A 20,283-nucleotide genomic window follows, 5' to 3' on the forward strand; every position below is an offset into this window, starting at 1 on the left:
GGGGAACAGCAACTTAAATCAATTGAAAATTAATAGGGGTGCAATTTTTGTGTTCATCTTTTTTTAACTTTCGTAATTACTTCGTCAACTTAACACCCACGTTATGCAATATTTTAATTGAATCTTATTGCAATGATAGGGTAATCTCTGAGGACACACCAAAGAGTCATTAAGGTCTTCATTTCGTCCCACAGTTTATCACTTCACGGAAATTCTCATTTTTGGCAATGTGTAAGAAGCCTGAATCTAAGTGAGTCTATGCACGATCTTGAAATGCAGAAGTGCCAATTTTAGTGTCGAGATAATACTGCATAGCACGGTAATCATCATTTATCATGAACGTTGAGGAAGGCGTGAGAAGAGACCAGTGGGCATGCATTAAGTTATGTTGCCTCACAATGAACCCTAAAAATTTGAATGTTTTTTGAGGTGTGCATAAGACAAAATGAAAAAAAAATTTTTTCAGATTAAGAAACTTCGCAATATGCGGCTAATGCCATATTTGATCTCCATATTATAACACCAAAATTGTCTGGACTTTTGTAAAACGTTATCGACGGGACATCTCTTAGACTTAAAATGAAGTTGACAGACGCCCCCAGAGACACCGACTGGTGTGTTACCTGTGGTCAACCACCGATAAATGTTCACGTAGAACGCCCGCCATCATTCCTATATCACCTGACACATGGTTATCAAAAAACAATAATTACATTTTCGAAGCGCTATATTTCTGTCTATGTGTATTTCCTGCATTATGGAGAACCGATAAAAGTATTTGACACCAGCCGTGCAGAGATCTTGGGTGACTGACCAAGCCTGCAGATGCATTTATGATAGCAGAGGAGATACGTAAATAGATCGAACGTTTATAGAAAATATGCATGAATATTTAATGTTTGTCCGCAGACGTTATTTTGAGTGAAAAGTACACTGTCTTATGAAGTACAGGGAATTTACAAAAATTTATCAAAAATGTTATAAATAATATACATTTCTTCAGAAAAAATCTCAATGAATCAACTGAAACATTTCAATCTTTAATTCAGATAAGTATGAATTTCAGAAATTCCCCTTTAGATTTTTAGTTTTTTTTTCAATCGCCCACCAAGGAACTTGTAAAAAAAAATCGCCAACTGGATATTTACATACTCAATATTTCACCTGGTAATGCCAAAATAATTGTCCGGAATCTCTACACTCCCACACTCCCAAAATGCTATCAAAACCTTCAATGAAGCAGACTGTGGCCTACACTGACATCAAACAACTAAGCGTTCGCTGATAACACATCTTTACGTAGAAAATGCACATGTTGAATAAAAAAGGTAGCTTATAAAAGGTTTCTTTTTTTCCAAATGGAGATCTTATTTATTTTCTGGAATTTGTTTAATTGACCAGGTGACCGTTGATCGATCGAGCATTTTGCTCCACGCGCACCAGCACATAACCGCAATTGATCGGAAGACACATGTGTGCCAGAGGATCAGTAAGTGCATTCTATCACCTCAGTAATCCGACATTACCTCATATATATATATATATATATATATATATATATATATATATATATATATATATATATATATATATATATATATTAATAAAAACAATGGAACCAGTTAGCATTCTTACCAAGGAATCCGGCTGATACCCGTCACTGTTATTAACGAGTCTTTCAGTGTATAACTTACTTCGCTTAAAACTCCTCGGCTAATTCCGTCAGGTCGGGTCATCTTGTTGATAAGATATAGAATCACCCAACGCTGTCCGCTTGATCAATATTTCATCTAAGATACTGAGACTTTCTAACAAATTAAACAAAGAAAAAGGTGCCGTCCAGCACGCATAATATGGAACTCTAAATTGCTTAACCGGCACGCCAACTAGTTCATAGCACACACACGGAATTAGTTCGCATCATAATAGGAAAAAAGAAAAAACAGAGAAAAATAAACGTAAAACTGAATCTTAACAATGACCACACGTGCAAATAGGACACGTGCATGCACGCCTACATGTACAAGACAAGGCGAGACCAACTTTCTTACACACTGTACAACACAGCGCGTCAGATCCAGATCCGTGAGATCCAGGCCTAGTAAACTAAACTGAAGGAAAGCTTGACCCTGCCAAGATCCTTGATAACACAATAAATCCTCGCCACAATACCCAAGAGCTAAATTTGAACCACGCCGCATCATGATATGCCATGCCGGGCTACCCATATCACCTGACCAGTTCTGTACCCGGTCATTTTTATTTTGTACTTATGGCGAGTGGTTTCAACTAGTATCCGAATAGCCAGTGATCGGCGTTAATAGAATAACGCTTGAAATATCTTAGAAAACGTTATTTATCGGTCTTCCATACACCACTGTAATGCTCTCAATCTCTGTTTCCATTATAATTCATGATCTGGCATGTGTTAAATATTTCCATCATTCCTGAGTACTGTCCTTTAAATAGCGTTCAGTGCCACTCCTACCGCTGTACTCTGCCAACGAGTCTTCGATATGGTGAAAGGGACTAAAATTCTGATCATCCTTTCTAATGAAATCAGACACAATTTGTTCAATACAGCGCTTTTATGTGACCTCTGGGAAATTGCTCCATCCTGCTTTAAAATGTAATTTTCGTCGGGATAGAAGCCAACCTCCACGAGACTACAAAACGCCTGATTCCGGTACTTAAATACCATGGTTTATGTTCGAGTCGCCACAAGGGTGTCAAAAAAAAAGCCACTGAATCAAAACTTTGAAGTGTCAGAAGCTATAACATGTAAAGGCAGAAAGTGAAATTTCATAGAATCATTTTTGTGACATCAATCTTAAATTGGGGCGTTTTCACCCATTCCCTTTTCGGCAAAACTTTGGAAATTGTCTTATCATCAATGCCAATAATGACAGTAATAAACATTTGTAAAAAAGAAAAATGCACATCATTCGTCTGGCACATGTAGCTGCGAACGATCATATGTATTTGTAAAATTGCCCAAGCCATGCCCCGTTTAGAATTGTATTTTGCTTTTCTATTGTCCACACTTCACAAACAGTAATGAACAAAAGTTTTTCTGTCACAAATCAAGATTTTGGCAGTTACGAGGGGTATTTTGATGTAACATCAGCCATCTTCGGCAGTCTCAATTCGACTTTCAAAGCATTCACAAACGATGTATCATATTTTGAAGAGATATGCTAGAATGCATGAATAATTATACATATGACACATTATGCACAAGGTAACATAAAGAAACTGCACATATGAATATCAGATATGAAGTGGATAAAATCGTTTATATCATTATCCATTGGGTGCTCTCAAAGAAACACTGAGCATTTGACAGATGGTAAACGAAACTTCCATTGAGTTTATTTTTAATTAAATAAGGACTTTTGTTCTTAAAGTAAAGCGTTGTTGCGATTAATTTCTCAGCAACGTGAGGCAGACACATTGCTGCTTGGCAAAAATGCAATACCCTTCTTGTCGCACCAAACACAATGAACGAGACATAGTCGCCATAAAGATTTTAGGACCGTAAACACTGTGTTACAACTTTTCAAATACAGGGTGGTCTAAAGGGTTTTTATTATAATTAAGCAGCATTTTCTACTGAAAGAAAAAGTTTCCTAATTTTTTTACATAAACCTGTCCTACAAGGTTGTTATTTTGCGTTATCATCGTTTTTCGAGTAAACCGCCACCTTCCAAGCACATCTTAATAGTTTTCAACGTGTTCCACCCAACTACCGCGCCGATGAATCAGTGTCTGCACGCACATTTAAGTTTGTAACTATCCTATTTTAATAACAAAAAACACTTAAAGGGAATATGTCTCCACTCAAATGTTATCCTTAGCTTTTGCAACCAAACGCATTTTGGAAGTGGTTGCAAAATGCGGTCGATCAGAATATGCGCTTAGACTAGTGGGGTTACATTAAAAGCGCATTTTACAAGCAGGTTTTTTTTCTAAGTCAATAAAACTGTTGGAAGGATTGTAGAGATACAAACGAGATATTTATCCCCGCACTTCTGTGACAATGGCCTTCGGAATGAAGGTACTAGTGCGACTGGGGGTTAGGCAGTCCCTGAATGGATGAATCAATGGAATTTTCGTTATCTGTTCCTATATTAATTGGGCACACAAAACTTACATGCCTGTAGGATAGAGCTATTGAAAAAAAAAACAAGGTTTTCCTTTCAGTAGAGAATGCTCTTTTATCAAATATGAAAACATTTCGTGCAACCTGTACGATAAAGCGAAGCTCCTTATATCCATCATAATTTTCTGGACAACCCCATAATACAGAGAACGCTATGTTTCGCTTTATTTGGAATGCACTCATGTTACTGTTGTCAAAAAAATCAAGCGCCATCAAGATTTTGAACAGAGTGCTTCAAACATTTTTTCAGCTGTTCAATGGAAAAAATTAATTTCGTTTTACTTTCTATGACTTCTCATCTTTATATAAGGGCACTCAGTTTAGTCTACAGTCCTTGTAAATCTCATATTAAATAGAACTAAAAAAAAGATTCATAATATTTTATTACAAAAATACATTAAGGCCAGATCATACAATTTTAATATCGATACTGACCTTAACAGGTATTTCAAATGTTGAACAATCATCACATATTTCTACTCTTTTGACAAGTTCAGCTAATCTTTATTATATAAAGGGAGATTTCTAACAATTGTAAAGAAGTATACACTTATAAAAGGGTAGATTAATCTATTTCCAACTTATTTTTGGGTTCAAATTTGTGCTGATCCATTGATCGATTTATAGCAGTTCATCTCCTTCTTCTGGGATGACTTTTTCCTTGTATTTTAAAGCCAAGTGTTTATGAAAAAAATAGTTAAAGTTATTCAGATCTACGCCTTCTGAATAAGTTACACTGCCCTAATTCAGTGCCAATGTATCAAATATTTCGAAATATAAAATGATGCCATTACTTTATACTTAAATTTTAAATACAAATATTATACAAAATATGTCCTATAGAATACAAACACAAAAAGTATGGGACAAAAATCATCACAATCTCCCAGCGATCCTGTAAACCTTAATGGTTCTTACATCTATGCATTTTAAAGTACTGTACATTTGTAACCCTTTTTCAGATCTATGAAATCAGTACATTTTGAGATATATCGCTAACATTATTCAGTTTATCGTAAATACACAATATCACCAAACAACGATTGACAGAGAGCTTTGGTCATGCCCAACAACATTATCCTTTTCAAATACACTGAGCAAAGGTATAAACGTCGCATGTGCATTATTTATGTAACATATAATGGGCTAAGGACAGTATATGGTTAACACGTTTACCTTAGCTTATATGGTTATTTTATAATTCTTCAAAATAACGATGTTTCCGAACTTTTTTGGTCGAGTGTATTTATATAAACCGTGACTTTCTTAAGTATTAGGTGGGGCGTTTATATTTTTGCTCAGTGTATATAGAACAGCCAGTTACAGATTAGTAGTAGGTCAAACACATCAGTGCACATCTCTCTGACTGATGTACACATCAAATGGGAATTGTCCGAGATCGTCTATAAAGAGGACTTGGCTCATACGAGACCAGCGATAAGGGCGATGCGCCGGTTATGTCTTCTTTTAAAAGCAATTCAAAAGTGAAAACCAAAACTTGGTAAATATACAGTGCTGTGCAATTGACTGTAATTCGACAGATCTTTAAAGAAAACCAGACAAATATCCGTGGATACATTTGGTCAGGTGTTATTCTATGACGCACCGCACTCGCAAGCCATTATTTCTGTCCCCACGGTCCTCCGTTCGCGAAATCTTCCTTGATTTAACCCCGAGTCGCCAGATTTTTTGGGCTGTCTCGGTTAATTCCTCATGAGTTCTACTGCTGACCCTTTTCAGTGCATTAGAACTCGTTGAAAACGTTGCTTTTTACCAACGACGAACACCAGAAGGACAATTGCAGAATCGTGCGGAAAACACTTGGCTTAGGGCAAGCTGGTGAACTGAAATTGGCAAATTATTGCACGTTTTCTCCTTTGTGACTAAGCTGTAAGCCTGGGATATAGGCCTATTGCCGCTATGTTGTATAATCCATAAAATATAAAACGAGCATATTTTTACCTTAAGTTTTACATGACGGACAGAAGGTTTTCTTTTTCTTTTCAACGTCGTCTTTCTCTAGTAAATCACACAAACTGTTGTGCCTTCTCTCTCCCAGCCTAAACCTTTTTAGCATAGAGTCTAACAGGCTTGTGAATAACTGTTCAACGTTTGTATTTGATTCAGAGCTGACTTCTGTGTACGGGATTTCCAAGTCCTCCGCTCTTTTGAGTGCCGTTTCCACGCTGATTGCCCGTTCATTCGTGAGGTGACACCGGGAACCGACCAACATCGCTTGGACGTTATCAGGACCGTACTCCTTCAAATCTCTGTACCTAAGTAAAACAAACCAATAACATAAAACGCAGAACATGTTTACAATTAATAAGACACGCCTCGATAAACTTCAGCGCCCTGAACGAATGGGCATACAACTGATTGATTGTTGATGATACATTTGATTGTTGTGGTGAAATTTCTAACGATAAATAAAGATAACCGTAAAGTTATTTTTATGCAATTTTTACGAGCGAAGAAACCACCCGTGTTTTGACAAGGAATGTTGGAACTGTTAGCTTCTGAACCGTATAATTTGTTTGCGACTCAGTTGCAAATTTAATGCATCGAATAGTTTTGTTTCAATAGGCATTACATGACTTATATTCCTGGTCGTTGGTTGTTTTGTTTATAAAGGGTGAAATCCTTCTCATATATATCTTTTTTTGCACTATCTACAGTGTATCTGCACTTGAAATAATCCAGTCACCCCAGTGCTTGTCAAATAAACACTTCAGTGTACACGACGATCATGGGTCCAACAACGTGACCGAAAGGTTGGCTTACCTAAGCTTAACAAAAGGGGGCTTCACTTTAATCTAATAACTACAAAGCCTTTTTATCTCAAATTAAAGTTGGATGGCACTATGGAAAAAAACCAAAAAGATATAACTATAACACAGACATTAAAAGACTGATATGAAAACTCTTATGACTGTTAAAACTGTAAGAAGTTATAATCTCCAAAATAAAAAAAAATCATAAAACTTTTTTTTCAAATTTGACAAAATCCTGCATCTTACCAGTTCGTGACATCATCAAATGATTTCTGATTGGTGACGTCAAATAAGATGATGCAGCCATGAGCTCCTCTGTAGTACGAAGCGGTCAAACTGCGGTATCTCTCTAATCCTATAAAGTAAACGCATTCAATTTAATTGTAAACATTACAATCGTTGATTATGTAATCATTATACAAAAATGGCATCGTTCTGCAGATAAGATGGCGTTTAAGATTACTTTGTTCAGTAATAGCGATTGGTAAACGTAGAATATTTACGTAATGAATACATATTCTACGGCGGGGCCGATCTTGGAGGGCGTCTAGTTTGTAGTAATGTCCTTTTCAATATACTTAACTCCCCCCTCACCCCTCACACACACACACAAACACACACAGACACACACACACACACTTGTAAATACTCATGGAGCTCAAATATAAGCACAGGTTTCACGACTGTATTCTACGTACATCATTCTTAGCGCATCTAAAATCTAATCTAGGTGCAATTCTAGATTCAATTTCCTCACTGGCCTTGACCATTCCAGGTATGTGCCTAAACTGTCATTTGTATTCATTGTTATCGCGCGCTGTCACAGCTTACATCCTGACTTGTGAAAATGCTCATTATGGCAGGATTCAATAAACAGCCATTTCAGATAAGCAATTTGTTCGTCAGGTACTAAATATGGAGGCATCCTGGCTTGATAACAATGTCAACAATGCAGGTTTAATATTAGAGGCAGTCTGTCCATGTACTGGAGCTGTGAATCACAGGGCGGGGAATACTTGTTGCCAGGTGGACTACAATGTACGCACGGGGCAGGTAAAATACCTGTAGGCCCTACTCTCTGATGCTGTGTATTCATTCCACATCAAAATAACACAGACTTAACTTCAACGTCTCAGGAATGCCATTCTTTTTTTGTAATTCAAGACCTGGGGCAGCTTTATTTGTTGTACTGACAGTAGTCTAAGAATCAAATGATCTAGTCACAATAAACATGTAAGAGTCACACTTAACGACTACCTGAAAGTAACAATTGAAAGCCTACAAAGGACACCTTCCACTGCAAAGGGGGTCTATAATTAGGGTCATGGGGCCAACAGAATAGCTGCCACAAAACAAACCCGTGCTGTTTGGTATTGGTGTGTGAGTGTGTGTGCGTGGGGTGGGGGGGGGGGGGTGGGGGCTTATAAATCGGCTGAGAAATCAGGTGGCACTCACTGTGACGGCCAAACCTTGGGAGTATTAGCTGATCTTCACAGTTGAACTACAATACTGAGTCTATCCGACGAGGCGGTGAATGAAGCAAATATGAAAACTATATCCCACATGCTATACGAAGTAGGCCTATCGATAACTGATGTAAACAAAGTAACCCAGCAGCGGGCGTAGAGAAAGAGCTCCCTTGATATTAAGATCAGTGTCAAACTTAGTCTTAAGTATAATACGGAAAAGGGCGATCTTGATCAAGCTCGTTAGGTCTTTGATATCAGTATGGCTGAAACTAAAGCTAGGACCCATGAAACTGTGCAATGTATTCAACTTACCGGCGGTGTCCCTGATTTCAATGCGAACTCTCTTGTCAAAGCGCACTAGCTCTTTCACCATGCAATCGTTGTCTTCGTGTTTTCCAGTCGTTGTAATTAATTTAGAATGACCATGAACGTACGTCCTGATCAAGCTTGACTTGCCGACACCCCGGTTCCCCACCAGTACCACACGAAAGTTGAAATCGAAGCCTGTATATCGAGAGCTCACGCTCAACCGCGGCCTGCTACTGGCCGCCATGATGAAGCTCTCCTAAAATAGAAACAGTAATATATGATGACGTCATACAAAGGGAATTCCCAAGTTGATTGGAATCCGTTGTTGAACTACTTTTGGTACTTCAGGTTAGTATTCTTAAACAGAAAAAAAATTTGTGTAAATAAATACCAACCTGCTGATTTAAAATTTAAACAGTTTCTATCTTATCTATCTACTTATTTAAACCCTAAAGATCCATACATTGAATGTTGAGGTCGTTATGATCAACTAACTAGGCTTACTACAGTTATCAGACACATGGACACACGCAAACACCTGTCAACTACATGAAAAAAGACATGCTAATCATGCAGTATAAGGCTACCAGTAAACGTCAGTTGAACATTTTAACATCCCTCACTCTCATTCACCTGACCCCTTCCCTCATACAAGCTTTCTGTAAATTTGTTTACTGAGTCTGTATGTAGCCATATTTCCAGTCAAGCAGCTACGGTTTACTTTAGGTATCGCTATCACAAGGCCTGCTGAGATAGCTCATACCAAGAAGTTATATTCTTCAACTTCTTGCTCATACTAAGTTGAACTGCCACAACTGGACAAAACAAAATGCGACATCTTAGGCTCTATTCCCATAGATTTTAGATCGATCTATCCCCGCGGGGAGTCTCACTAGATTACTTTCAGATAATCCGACTTAAATGTCCGTCCCGCCTACTACAAGCTGTAAGGGGGTAATTAACTTTCGTGTCCGCCCGGCTGACAGCTATTTAGCGTGAACCCCCAGGGAGTTAGGTCGATCTAAAGTAGGTCGATCTAATCTATGGAAATGGGGTGTAAGGCCTATTTAAGACGCATCTACCAATAAAATTTTTGAAATATATTCAGGTGTATTATTTGAAAAAGGTGTCCCTTTTCGATTCAAACACCCAAATATATTTTTTACATTAACACGGTGTCACTTTCATTTGGTGCATAGGCCTACATGCACATCTACGTTGCGACTTTTAGCACAGTTCACACATTCTGAAGTACTGAAAAACTGACTTGAATGGAGTAGGCAGAACGAGGATTCCACTCTCAAACGTTTATGTAAATAAATGAATATACTCGAAATATTCCATGCCACTGCCAAGAAATTTGATGAAGATGAACGCCGCTGAAACTTTCTCGGTTAAGATCTTACCGTCTGTAAACATTGCTGCATATACGGCGACAGAGAAGCGTCTGCTGAGAGTGGAATATGAAGAGTTCGGGGGATCGCCATTGGCGAATAAATCCCAGTTTGGTTTTTTGGCACGTCAATAGCGAGTTTTTCATGCATTTTTTCTGTAGCTTCCTGCATCGATTTAATATTTGTACAATGTTTTTCTCTTTATTTTGACACAGCATGTAATGCATCGGTCCCTGCACATGTGATCCGGTGACTTTTTTTGAAAATCCAAGCAGACAATGTAAATCCTTCTTTTTCTTCAAAAATTGTAGAGATACTGATCCACGATAGAGTGCCTGTTAGATCTATCTCCTTTAGCTTGTACGCTGTGTGGCCCTTTCTGTTGTAAATATTGGAGTATATTCTGTACGCTTCAACTGCACTTGCACTATTCCTTTTTCAGAAAAATTCTTTAGTACAAATCGTATGAGTAACTGTCACCATTCACCATTTTGTATATTCCGGATCAACTGGACACCTGAACCACCAAGTGACCTTCTGTCCCGTCCGGAGACGTTATAATAGGTGGCTGCTAAACAAAGGACACGTGTCTTCGTAAATATTAGTTCCCTGCTAATATAAAGTATTCAAAGGGACGTCACAGTTCTCATCCCCGTGTTACATAATATACAATACCTCGTCCTTATCACATGCGTCGCGAATCATTTGTGCAATGGTCATTAGTTGTCTGCAGATTACACTGCGATATTCCTAACCACACGCTTATCTGCCTTAACACTAAAACCCTACCACGAAGATATCACATCGAAGTTTGGTATACAGGGCCTCATGTTTATTTCATATGTATACTATTAAATTTTCCATGGGTTCATTTTGTGTTATTCTTCATCTCGTTTATCTAATCCATCTTTCTTTTATGCCTGCAATTCCACTTTCTCGATAACTACATGTATATACTTCATTGTGTTACGGTATGTCTCTATCAAATATCTTATTTAGCTTTTCATAATAAATATTGAAAACCGCCAGCCTGCCTCTAGGTTTCCCTCATTTTCGTCTATAGTAATAAAACACTGGCCAGGGAAGTGATAAATCACCCGGCTATCACATGTATAAGAATAGATTTGTCAATGTCCTGGCTTTTAGGCATTCTCTGCGCAGGGGGACTGAACTCTTTTAATATTCACTATCCTTGTTTTTCATCGTTGAAAAGGGAGATGGGTAAATAATAAAGCTTAAAGATGGACAAATCACTTTCAGTATATAAAAGGCGTGTTTAACTCTCGACATTTGTTAAAATGAAAGTAATAAAAGTCTTTGGGATAAGCACGAGAACTGAAATCGAGAAATTATGATCGAAAAGAGAAACTATGTTTATTCATATGATTTATGTTTTGAGTTAAAGTCTAAAAGATAATCGTCTTCCACTTGAGATTAACGCTTATTAGATTATTGCTACAGCAACAAGGTGCATCGGATGTGAATATAACTCGATAAAGTGATTAAAATCAAATAACATGGCTAAGGGGGGCTAGCTGCCCAAATTCCATTTCCTGTGTATGACAAAATCAAGGAACAAAAGCTTAAAGAGCCCATTGTGTAAGGCATTTGTCTGCGATCCAAGTCACCCTGCAGACAACAGGCCATGGTGATCTTACCGTAAGCACTTCCTCTTTAATTGGAGGAAATGAAGTATTGGAGAGGATCCATTTTCACGCTAGATTTATCGTCGACTCCTTGAGAAATCATCACGCGCGCGCGCACACAGACACGCACGAAAATGTGTATGCTTGGCATTTTCCCTAACAGACTAAAGTGAAGGTGTGCGGGTTTATTGAATAGTTACATTTATCAAAAGAGATTTTTAAAGTAAGATTAGATAAAACATTGGGTTTAATCTCACATTAAAGCCTTAAGCCGGTATAAAAATATGTAAGGTTGTTAGTTACATGTACATGTAAGTTTTCCTTCAAAACATCTGCTAATATCAAATATCTAAGTGAATGTAAGAAACATCAGTTTTAACCACAAGACCAAATTTTATACTGGACGAAATGACTGTAACAAATATATGAGTATAGCACCATAGACGCAGAGATTCATTAGTACCACCAGCGTATACGTACCGCCAGCGTATACGCTGGCGGTACTCATGGTTTTAGTCCCGACCCGTCTCGTACAGCTCCGCCGGCTCCTGCGGCTCCGCCGGCTCCGCAGTCGGGCGCCGGAAACAAGTCACCGTTACCGCTTCTCCTCCTAGACCGCCAGGACCTGTGTCCCCATCTCTTGGATTTAGGTCACATATAATCTCAACTTGAACACCCTGGTTTTTTGTCTTTGTCGGTGCATTGGCCTAGGCGTGACACTTGTTGAAATGCACCCTTGTCAAAATTTTTGAAAATTCAAGGCTAAATATCTCCCAAACCAAAGGAATTATGGGAAAAATTACTACAGAAGTCTGACCGAAAGTCATATGTGGAGATTCCAAATATGCCCTTGGATTTGACTTTTGACCATTTTTTCAAGGTCAAACAAGCCAAAATTTTCTAAAAATGGGAATTTTCTGCAAAAAAAAAAATTTGTTTGTGCTGTTTTTTGGAAACTACACAGATCTAAGCTCTCCTGTTATAGTGAGGGGTTACAATTGGGGGCTCCTTTCATCTTTGGGAGTTTGGGGTCAATCGGTGCATTTTCAAGGGAGAAGCAGCCATTAGATACCGAAACTGAAAACTTGCTTTTATTCTGGAATGGTAAATGCCAGAGACCTTTTGTTCATTACATTTTCTAGAACTTGTCAAGTGCAATACTGGAGGTGGTGTCCATTTTTTTGTTTTCGATATGGTTTAGGCATTGCGCTATATCAAAAATTACAACATTGCAATATTCAGAGGGGAAAATGTTAAATATTCCAAAATTAGCAGAGATATGCCCATAGTTACTATTGAACTTGAATAGGAAGTTATATTAACCGATTACAGTGACGTCATATTTGCTCCGTAACACTAGTCCCGCGGCCATGCTGGAGGGAATGAACGACGGGGAATAGTAGCGTAAATATAGGTAAACCAAATAAAATAATGTAAACTTCATATCACGATCAAGGACACCAAAGGGAAAAGGATATATACAAGCTGAGGCTTCAGCTGATCAGCGGGATCGACCGATATGAACTCAAGACAGTCTAAAAACGTGAAATCCTACTAAATGCTACTTACCCAACATCGTGTTGTCAGAAGAGTTCAGTTATCTTGTACTTTATTTTTCTTGTTCATTGGGTAATAACAGTTATAGTTTGAGAGAGTTTAATGTGTAATCATAAGTTTAACCATAAATAGAAGCAACTGTTTTCATAAAGGATAGATATAAAACATTTGAGCTGATCATTAGGATAAACCCTTGTGGATTCAAGGAAGAATGTATGATTGTCTTATGACATGAAATATTGCTGTTAGTTATGACTTATCTTTACATCGTGAAGCTGTCAGAAATTATTTCAGCATACTTGTACTTCATATTGGTTCATTAGAAAGTACATGTAACAAGACTGTTGTTCATTCATATAAGCAGCATTGTTAGCATTTTATTATTAGTTCAGTCATTCACAGAAGCATTTGTTAGGCACTACAAATATCCTCAAACCTCAGTTTAAGTGGGACTTAGAGAATGGGAATTTGCCATGGGACTATACACTTGATATCAATGGAGCAATAGAAACTATGTCAATGATGAAAAAGACGTGTCCTTTGTATCAAAATAAAGCTGGTGAGTTGTGTTGTAAATAAGTTTTCAAAATACATCTACTGTCATAAAAAGTATTGTATCAAACTGATTTTATAAAATTTTATATACCATTTGCATTGAGAATATTTTGCTAGGTATTCAGTGAACAAAATTCATGTATTTTAAATTTACTTTAAAACTGCAATATCAGGTATTTGTTGTTCTCTTTTTTTAATGTAAAGCCTAACTATATTGGGGATTTTCAGATGCTATTGTTTATACAGTACAGAAGTAAAGTATACAGAACATTTGCTCTATACCATCATCAACTTTTTAAATTATTTCAGCATTCTTGTACTTCATTTTGGTTCATTAGAAAGTACATGTAACGAGACTGTTGTTTAAGAGTTTAATATTCACCATGAATGCAACCATTCATATAAGCAACATTGTTAGGATTTTATTATTATTCAGTCATTCACAGAAGCAAGGCATTTTTCACAATCATGTATTTATGATGTCCAATGTAAAATAATAATTCAGTTCATGAATTGATTTCTGCAACCATTTACTTAAACATATAGGAAAAGTGCACATTTTGTATGAATAAAAGTGAACATGAAATGCTGAGTTCAATTAAATAACTCCTGTCATGCACTGGATTTCACTCTCCTCATGTTCAGATCCTGTCTCCTCAGCTGGTCACAGAGATCTAGGAATATTTTTTGCTGCTTCTACCTTGTGTGTCATCTAGCTGCCTTTTGTACCTGTCATCAAAAGCTTCCGTTTTTTTTTTTTTTTTTTTTTTTTTTTAAATAATTTACTTGCACCCAATCAGTGTGGCTTGGTGGGAAATGCCTGATCAATTTCCTACATGTAAATCTAAATTAATAGAAAGATAACAATTGTGATTTTTATTCATATTATAACTTACAACATTACAGTTGACAGGAGCAGAATTTGACATTTTTACAGAGGAAAGTGCAAAATAATTTCATGAGGTTATTAAAGTTATATGTCAATTACACCTGAGGTAGAATTTACTTGCAAAATAAAATTACTCTTATCACTACACCAAATCGAAAATTAAGCCACTAACTTCCAAATACACTTCATACAGGTAATTGATTTAATTGGCCCATCTCAGCTGTGTACAGTACAAATATAGCCTTGACACTAATTGGGAATAATGCTAACCAGGTATAATAGAGGTAGGTGACAGCCGATAAAATCTAGAGAGCACCGTAACTGATAACAAATTACACCCAAGGCAATAGGTGAGTCTTCATTATAAAAGTCGAACCCCTGCCTGGGTATTTCCACACGTTTTAACAAATTAACACACTCTCCATCCACACTTTTTGGGCACTACTTTAAATATATACGTGCGCCCCAAACGTACACACCTAGGTCTTTGGTGTTCTACTGTTTTTTCTTTTATGGTAAATCTGCACAGTTGGCTCTTCATTCTTTGCTATAAAATAAATTAGTTTTATCCTTTACTTTTCCGAAGAGTCTTGATTCAAAGCCACCTCGCCGTCTCTCCTCCGTTTATGGTTTTAGTTCCTTCACCATGGATTTTTACCACTGCAGGCAGTCTGTGAACGCTTGTAAAGTAAGTTACCTTCTCTCGATCAAATACCCTGCAGTAATTCATCATTTTGCTCGGTTAAATATGAAAAAAAATACAGAAAACGAAAACTGAACTACAGACATGGCTTGTTCATGCGCAGCAGACGATTCCGGTCTCCCTCCAGTATGGCTGCCGTTTGTTTTGATGACGCAGGCTCTAATGGGTCAATACTGGTAATCTAATTGTGACCTTGAAATTGACCTTTGACCTACTATTTATGATGAACTGCACTTTGCATGTTTCCTGGCCTTCATATCTCCAACATTGGCAAAGAAATGCCCATAGCTACTATTGAACTTATATAGGAAGTCATATACTGTGACCTTGAAATTGACCTTTGACCTACTTTTTTTTACCACAAACTGAACTCTGCATATTTTCTTGTCCTTCATTTCTTCAAAACTAGCAGAGATCTGCCCAGTGTTGTCCCTAGGTTTTCTCTTTTGTCAGCATACTGGTATATGCAATACTGATAATGCATTTCAAGGAAAACCAATAGGCCTATTATCTAGAAAATCACAGGAGTGATCCGTGTTAGGAAAATACAGTTCAATTTGAACATCTCCTTGATTGGACCATTTTAACTGTTATGTTTTTTCAATTTTTTTTCTTGTTGCATATTTTGAGAACTCTTGTTTATTGCATTTTATAGAGCTTGTCAAGCACAAGACTGGTGGTGGTGTCCATTTTTTTTTTTTTTTTGGGGGGGGGGGGCATACGAATGCGCTTACTCCAGCTGGTGGTACAATATCCAGAGGCGGTATCGCCTCTCTGATCCTCTAGTTTAGATTTAAAAACAAATTGCCACTCATTTAAATCAAGGAAGTATGTACATTGTACTTCAATACTAAAATGCCTTTCACAATGCTCTGAACATTTTATCACAACCTATTATGTCTGTGTTTGTAAACTAGTTTTGCCATTGGTGTATTTTGGAAGAAGAGGAGAGGGTATTTTCAGTATTATATGTCACTTAAAGAAATGAAAACAAATATTTACCTGCGACATGTCCACTACTTGATGCCTGGCGTAAATAGATACTGTGATCTTCCCTTTCCAGCAAGACGAAAGCCTGTAATTGAATCGAATAATCCTCAATTCATTGATCGGTCGCAGCTCCTGACTCAATTATTTCAAATGTGGGGAAAGCAACATGGCAAAACAACCTCGGACCACAATTTACAATCGTGTGCTGCTATTTGTAAAATTCAACTGTATTTTGAAATACTTGAATCTTGGACAGGAGTCGAATGCATAATGTCGTAAAATTATCCAAATTTTCTTCTTTGATAAAACAACTGCGTCCGTGTAATTACACACTTTTCTACAATACTCGTGCATACAAACCGTTTGATTCTATCAGTTGAACTACTCATGCTGCAGTAACCTATAGTGTTCAAAATCAGCGTTACTATTATCTCGATCCATACGTTATCTCTTTGTACCCAAAATTGAGTTTTCCCCGTTCAGAATTCATAGTGAATAATACCCATGTGATCGTCAAATCATGACGATAAAGGACACTATTTTCACCTGATCCATATCTTCGAGCGCATTTTAGATATTCCACAGCGATAAGAATAACCTTAACGCCCCGACTAGTATAGAAAATGCAATGAAGTCGTTCTTGTTGATGGGTCCTTACTCCTGTACACTGTGAGTCTACCAGGGTCACATATTGTTTTTTCATTAGATATTAACAAACGTCTCTGGCTAATTCATTAATTCGCTGTTGGCGAAAAGTGCACACTGCATGGTAGAGGACAGTCTTATCTGGTCTCTTCTCGAAATCGCCCTTACACGTGGTTTATAATAATGACAAGATCAGTACATCTTTAAGGGACGATAGCCTACAGCTGAGTGACTGATTCTATAACAGATATGGAAGTTTTTCTTCTTTAATTTTATCACAATAGAACTAAATTAGGGTGAAAGTCTACTACTATACAGCAAAGGTATGAAAACAAATGATATTTATCAAGCACATCTTTTAAAACTAATTATGTTGTTTCTTTGATTTGATCTTTAGAATTGATTGTAAATATACAGGTAAAATTATTAGTTGAATGCAAGATATCTTGTTAATACCGGGTACATAGAGCCAATGGGATTTTAGTTGACGTCTACAGTACATGTATGATGACGTCAACATCATGCTCACAGCATTTAAATGTCGTGAGTGTGTTGTGGGTTTACACGGCCACGACTAGCATTAACCAATATTTGTTGTTATGTACATGCATCGATCAAAGTAAAACGGAAATGTCAAAATTTGCAACAGAATAAGCCATAAAACGATACAAAGAATCACTTAAATAAATTGGAAATCTAATAGATCTGGAAATTTTATAGATCTGGAGATTTAGTTTTGAACGGGGAATAAGGGGATATAAGTATAAATGCCTGCAGATTTTCAACTAAATTGGGAGAGTTGACAGGGCTGCCGGATCAAAAACGCGCGTTTGTGTTTCTTTTATGTGGTACATTCTGAAAGCTGCAGGTCGTTTTATATATAGGGGTCTCCCCCCCCCCCTTCCAAAATTCTCAACATAAATCCTAGATCAATCATTGAGGCGCACTGTTATGTATAGTATTGACAAAATATGGGATATATACACTGATCTTTCTGTTCTACTTCTTCCACGCAATTAGAGATTTCACACCTATCACAATGGCCGGATTTGTATGAACTAAAACTGATGGAAGATCCAGGATATCAGGCAGGCCCGTTGCCAGAGTTTGAAAATTGACGAGGCTAAGCACCATTTCTGGGGAAGGGTATAGGTGTCATGGAATTTCAGATGTGCCTCAACCCAGCTGCGAACAAGCGGGCGGCGAAGTGCTATCATTACTTTCAAATCATATTTATCTCACGTAATGGCAATTTAAATCGGAATTGTGGATTTTTAGATGGGCATTGACGAACTTCCCCCCCATACTCATCCAGCACACTCAGTTGAGTCTATTTGAGGTTGAATTTGGATATTCAAAGGCGACCCTTAAACTTGGCCCTGGCCTCCAAATGGACTCCAATTGATCATGTAGATGGTCTGATCTAGAGCTGATTTCAACGTTTTCTTGTTCATTTTTGCGTGTTTACAGGACGGCAAACCTTGCCAAATTTTCATTGATTGTAGATAAGTAACTTGGACTACATGTAGATATAAGCTGACAGAAATTATATATGCTACCATATGATTTACAACCATGTAAGTGCACTGACATGTGCATTAGTACAACAGCGATTTCTAAGAGGGTATTTTTCTGAAAATGTGGACCTTTTTACCCTCTTTGTTGACCCATCTTGATAAATTGCATAAAGCATAGGCCAAATTTTGATTCAGAGCGGAGCTTCTCGAAACCAAAAGTGCACATCCCCGAATCTTCCTGACCTACGGGCCTGCAGCATATTCTTACATACCAATACATATTCTTTATTTAAAAGTTATAGTCTTGAAAACAGAACCAGACGGACCCCTGTGACCCATAATATCCTGTATGATTTTTTTCTGATAAAAACACCAAAACTGTATAAGATGAACAACCTTGGAAAAAATAACATCTGTGTAATATTACATGTACCTTCTTAGAGCAGTTGAAAAATCAATCTCAGTCACCTTTCCAATCATTATCTCTTCATGCCATCTTCTAGCTACCGGGATGTGCCACACCATTCACGCAGGGTCTCCCTGCATGAACCACTTGATAACAACACACCTGGACCATAAGCTCTAGCTGGGGATTTTCTGCCGACAAGATCGAGTGTTTTGTCTAACGTTATGTTTGAAAAATGTTAGGGCTCATTTCCAATGAAATTGTCGTTCTACGTAGATCGACCCACCTCTGCAGGGATTCTCACAGTATGCAATCAGATTAACAGATTAGCACGCTTCCTCCTGAGGTATACAGAAAAGCTGGTGATAATATATACGAGTATTTGGAAACGAGTAGTGCTAATATGTGAAATTGATTGTATGTAGTGAGAGATGGATCGATCTTCGTAGAACGTTAGTTTCATTGGGAATTGGCCCTTAGAGGAGTCATTGTTTTGGGGATATAATTTAAAAACAAGAGCTCGCAGAGGCTTATATGAACTATCTTAGGTTAGACCATATCATTGAGCGCTTAGTACAATGTATCATTCATTTATCACTCGTCACTTCAGAATATGTCCTTACTTATGATGTGCACATAAACACAAACAAGTGCTGGTCATAAAAAAGCATAAGAAATGTACTGGAGAAAAGCAAGGATCTGAAGGCTATGACCTCTTGGATGGAGATTTGATGAAGATGATGCAAAGTGAACTGGTTCCATGTATATGAAATGACCTGATGAAGCATGCGTGTGACTGGTATATAGTACTAATAATCGCTATTTATTGAGAATAAACTGTGGGGTTTGCCCTCGGTATTTTAGTTTCTAGGGAATTCTCAAATGTGTTTGGAATAGGTAGTTTATAAGGTTAATTCAGGGTTGCCCTTTAAAGTAAACTTTTCTATACTAGAAGCTTTCCTAAAACTAATTGCAGAGGTTGTGTATATAACAAAATAAATATTATTTTATGTACTGAACTTAGGTAGCCGCAATGGACAATAGATTTACTCGTAACAGAGTCGCAGAAGCCTCTGAGTAAGCGTAGCCATGCCTGTGAAATGAAAAAATTGCGGTCTGTATTAATGGACATTGGCTCTGCCTGCTCGGGTAATGCTGAGGCAAAAACAACGGGAATGGGACTTTTGTTAAAGAATGTCCATTACCAAGAGAATGTGCATTTAGATTTACTATGATACATAAAAGTGAACAGGAACATATAGTTTTG

General features: G+C 37.4%; 1 protein-coding gene across 4 annotated transcripts; it reads right to left on the bottom strand.

Moving 5' to 3' along the window:
* Positions 1-4,527: 4,527 nt before the first annotated feature.
* Positions 4,528-19,150, bottom strand: LOC106176788 (ras-related protein ORAB-1). Of its 4 annotated transcripts, none has more exons than XM_086999050.1 (5): positions 19,044-19,150; positions 16,461-16,533; positions 8,718-8,970; positions 7,183-7,291; positions 4,528-6,438 (listed from the first exon to the last, which is right to left on the bottom strand). In XM_086999050.1, the coding sequence occupies exons 1-5, from the start codon at positions 19,133-19,135 to the stop codon at positions 6,126-6,128; spliced, it is 840 nt and encodes a 279-aa protein (XP_086855176.1). In that variant the 5' UTR covers positions 19,136-19,150; the 3' UTR covers positions 4,528-6,125. The 4 variants fall into 4 exon arrangements, with proteins under 4 accessions (XP_086855176.1, XP_086855178.1, XP_086855177.1 ...); XM_086999052.1 differs by lacking the exon at positions 19,044-19,150 and adding an exon at positions 16,995-17,232; XM_086999051.1 differs by lacking the exon at positions 19,044-19,150 and adding an exon at positions 16,809-16,973.
* Positions 19,151-20,283: the final 1,133 nt, after the last annotated feature.

Source organism: Lingula anatina, chromosome 1, assembly GCF_051362555.1.
Source record: "Lingula anatina isolate TDL-2025a chromosome 1, LinAna3.0, whole genome shotgun sequence".
Lineage (NCBI taxonomy): Eukaryota > Metazoa > Brachiopoda > Lingulata > Lingulida > Lingulidae > Lingula > Lingula anatina.

What these genes read in the sequence shown, in the direction of transcription:
- LOC106176788 (XM_086999050.1), bottom strand. Translation starts at nt 19,135, where the DNA reads ATGGTGTGGCACATCCCGGTAGCTAGAAGATGGCATGAAGAGATAATG. An exon ending in TGAAATCAGGGACACCGCCG is followed by an intron (nt 7,292 to 8,717) that starts GTAAGTTGAATA and finishes TTTACTTTATAG; the next exon opens with GATTAGAGAGATACCGCAGT. An exon ending in TTTGATGATGTCACGAACTG is followed by an intron (nt 6,439 to 7,182) that starts GTAAGATGCAGG and finishes TGTTTTACTTAG; the next exon opens with GTACAGAGATTTGAAGGAGT.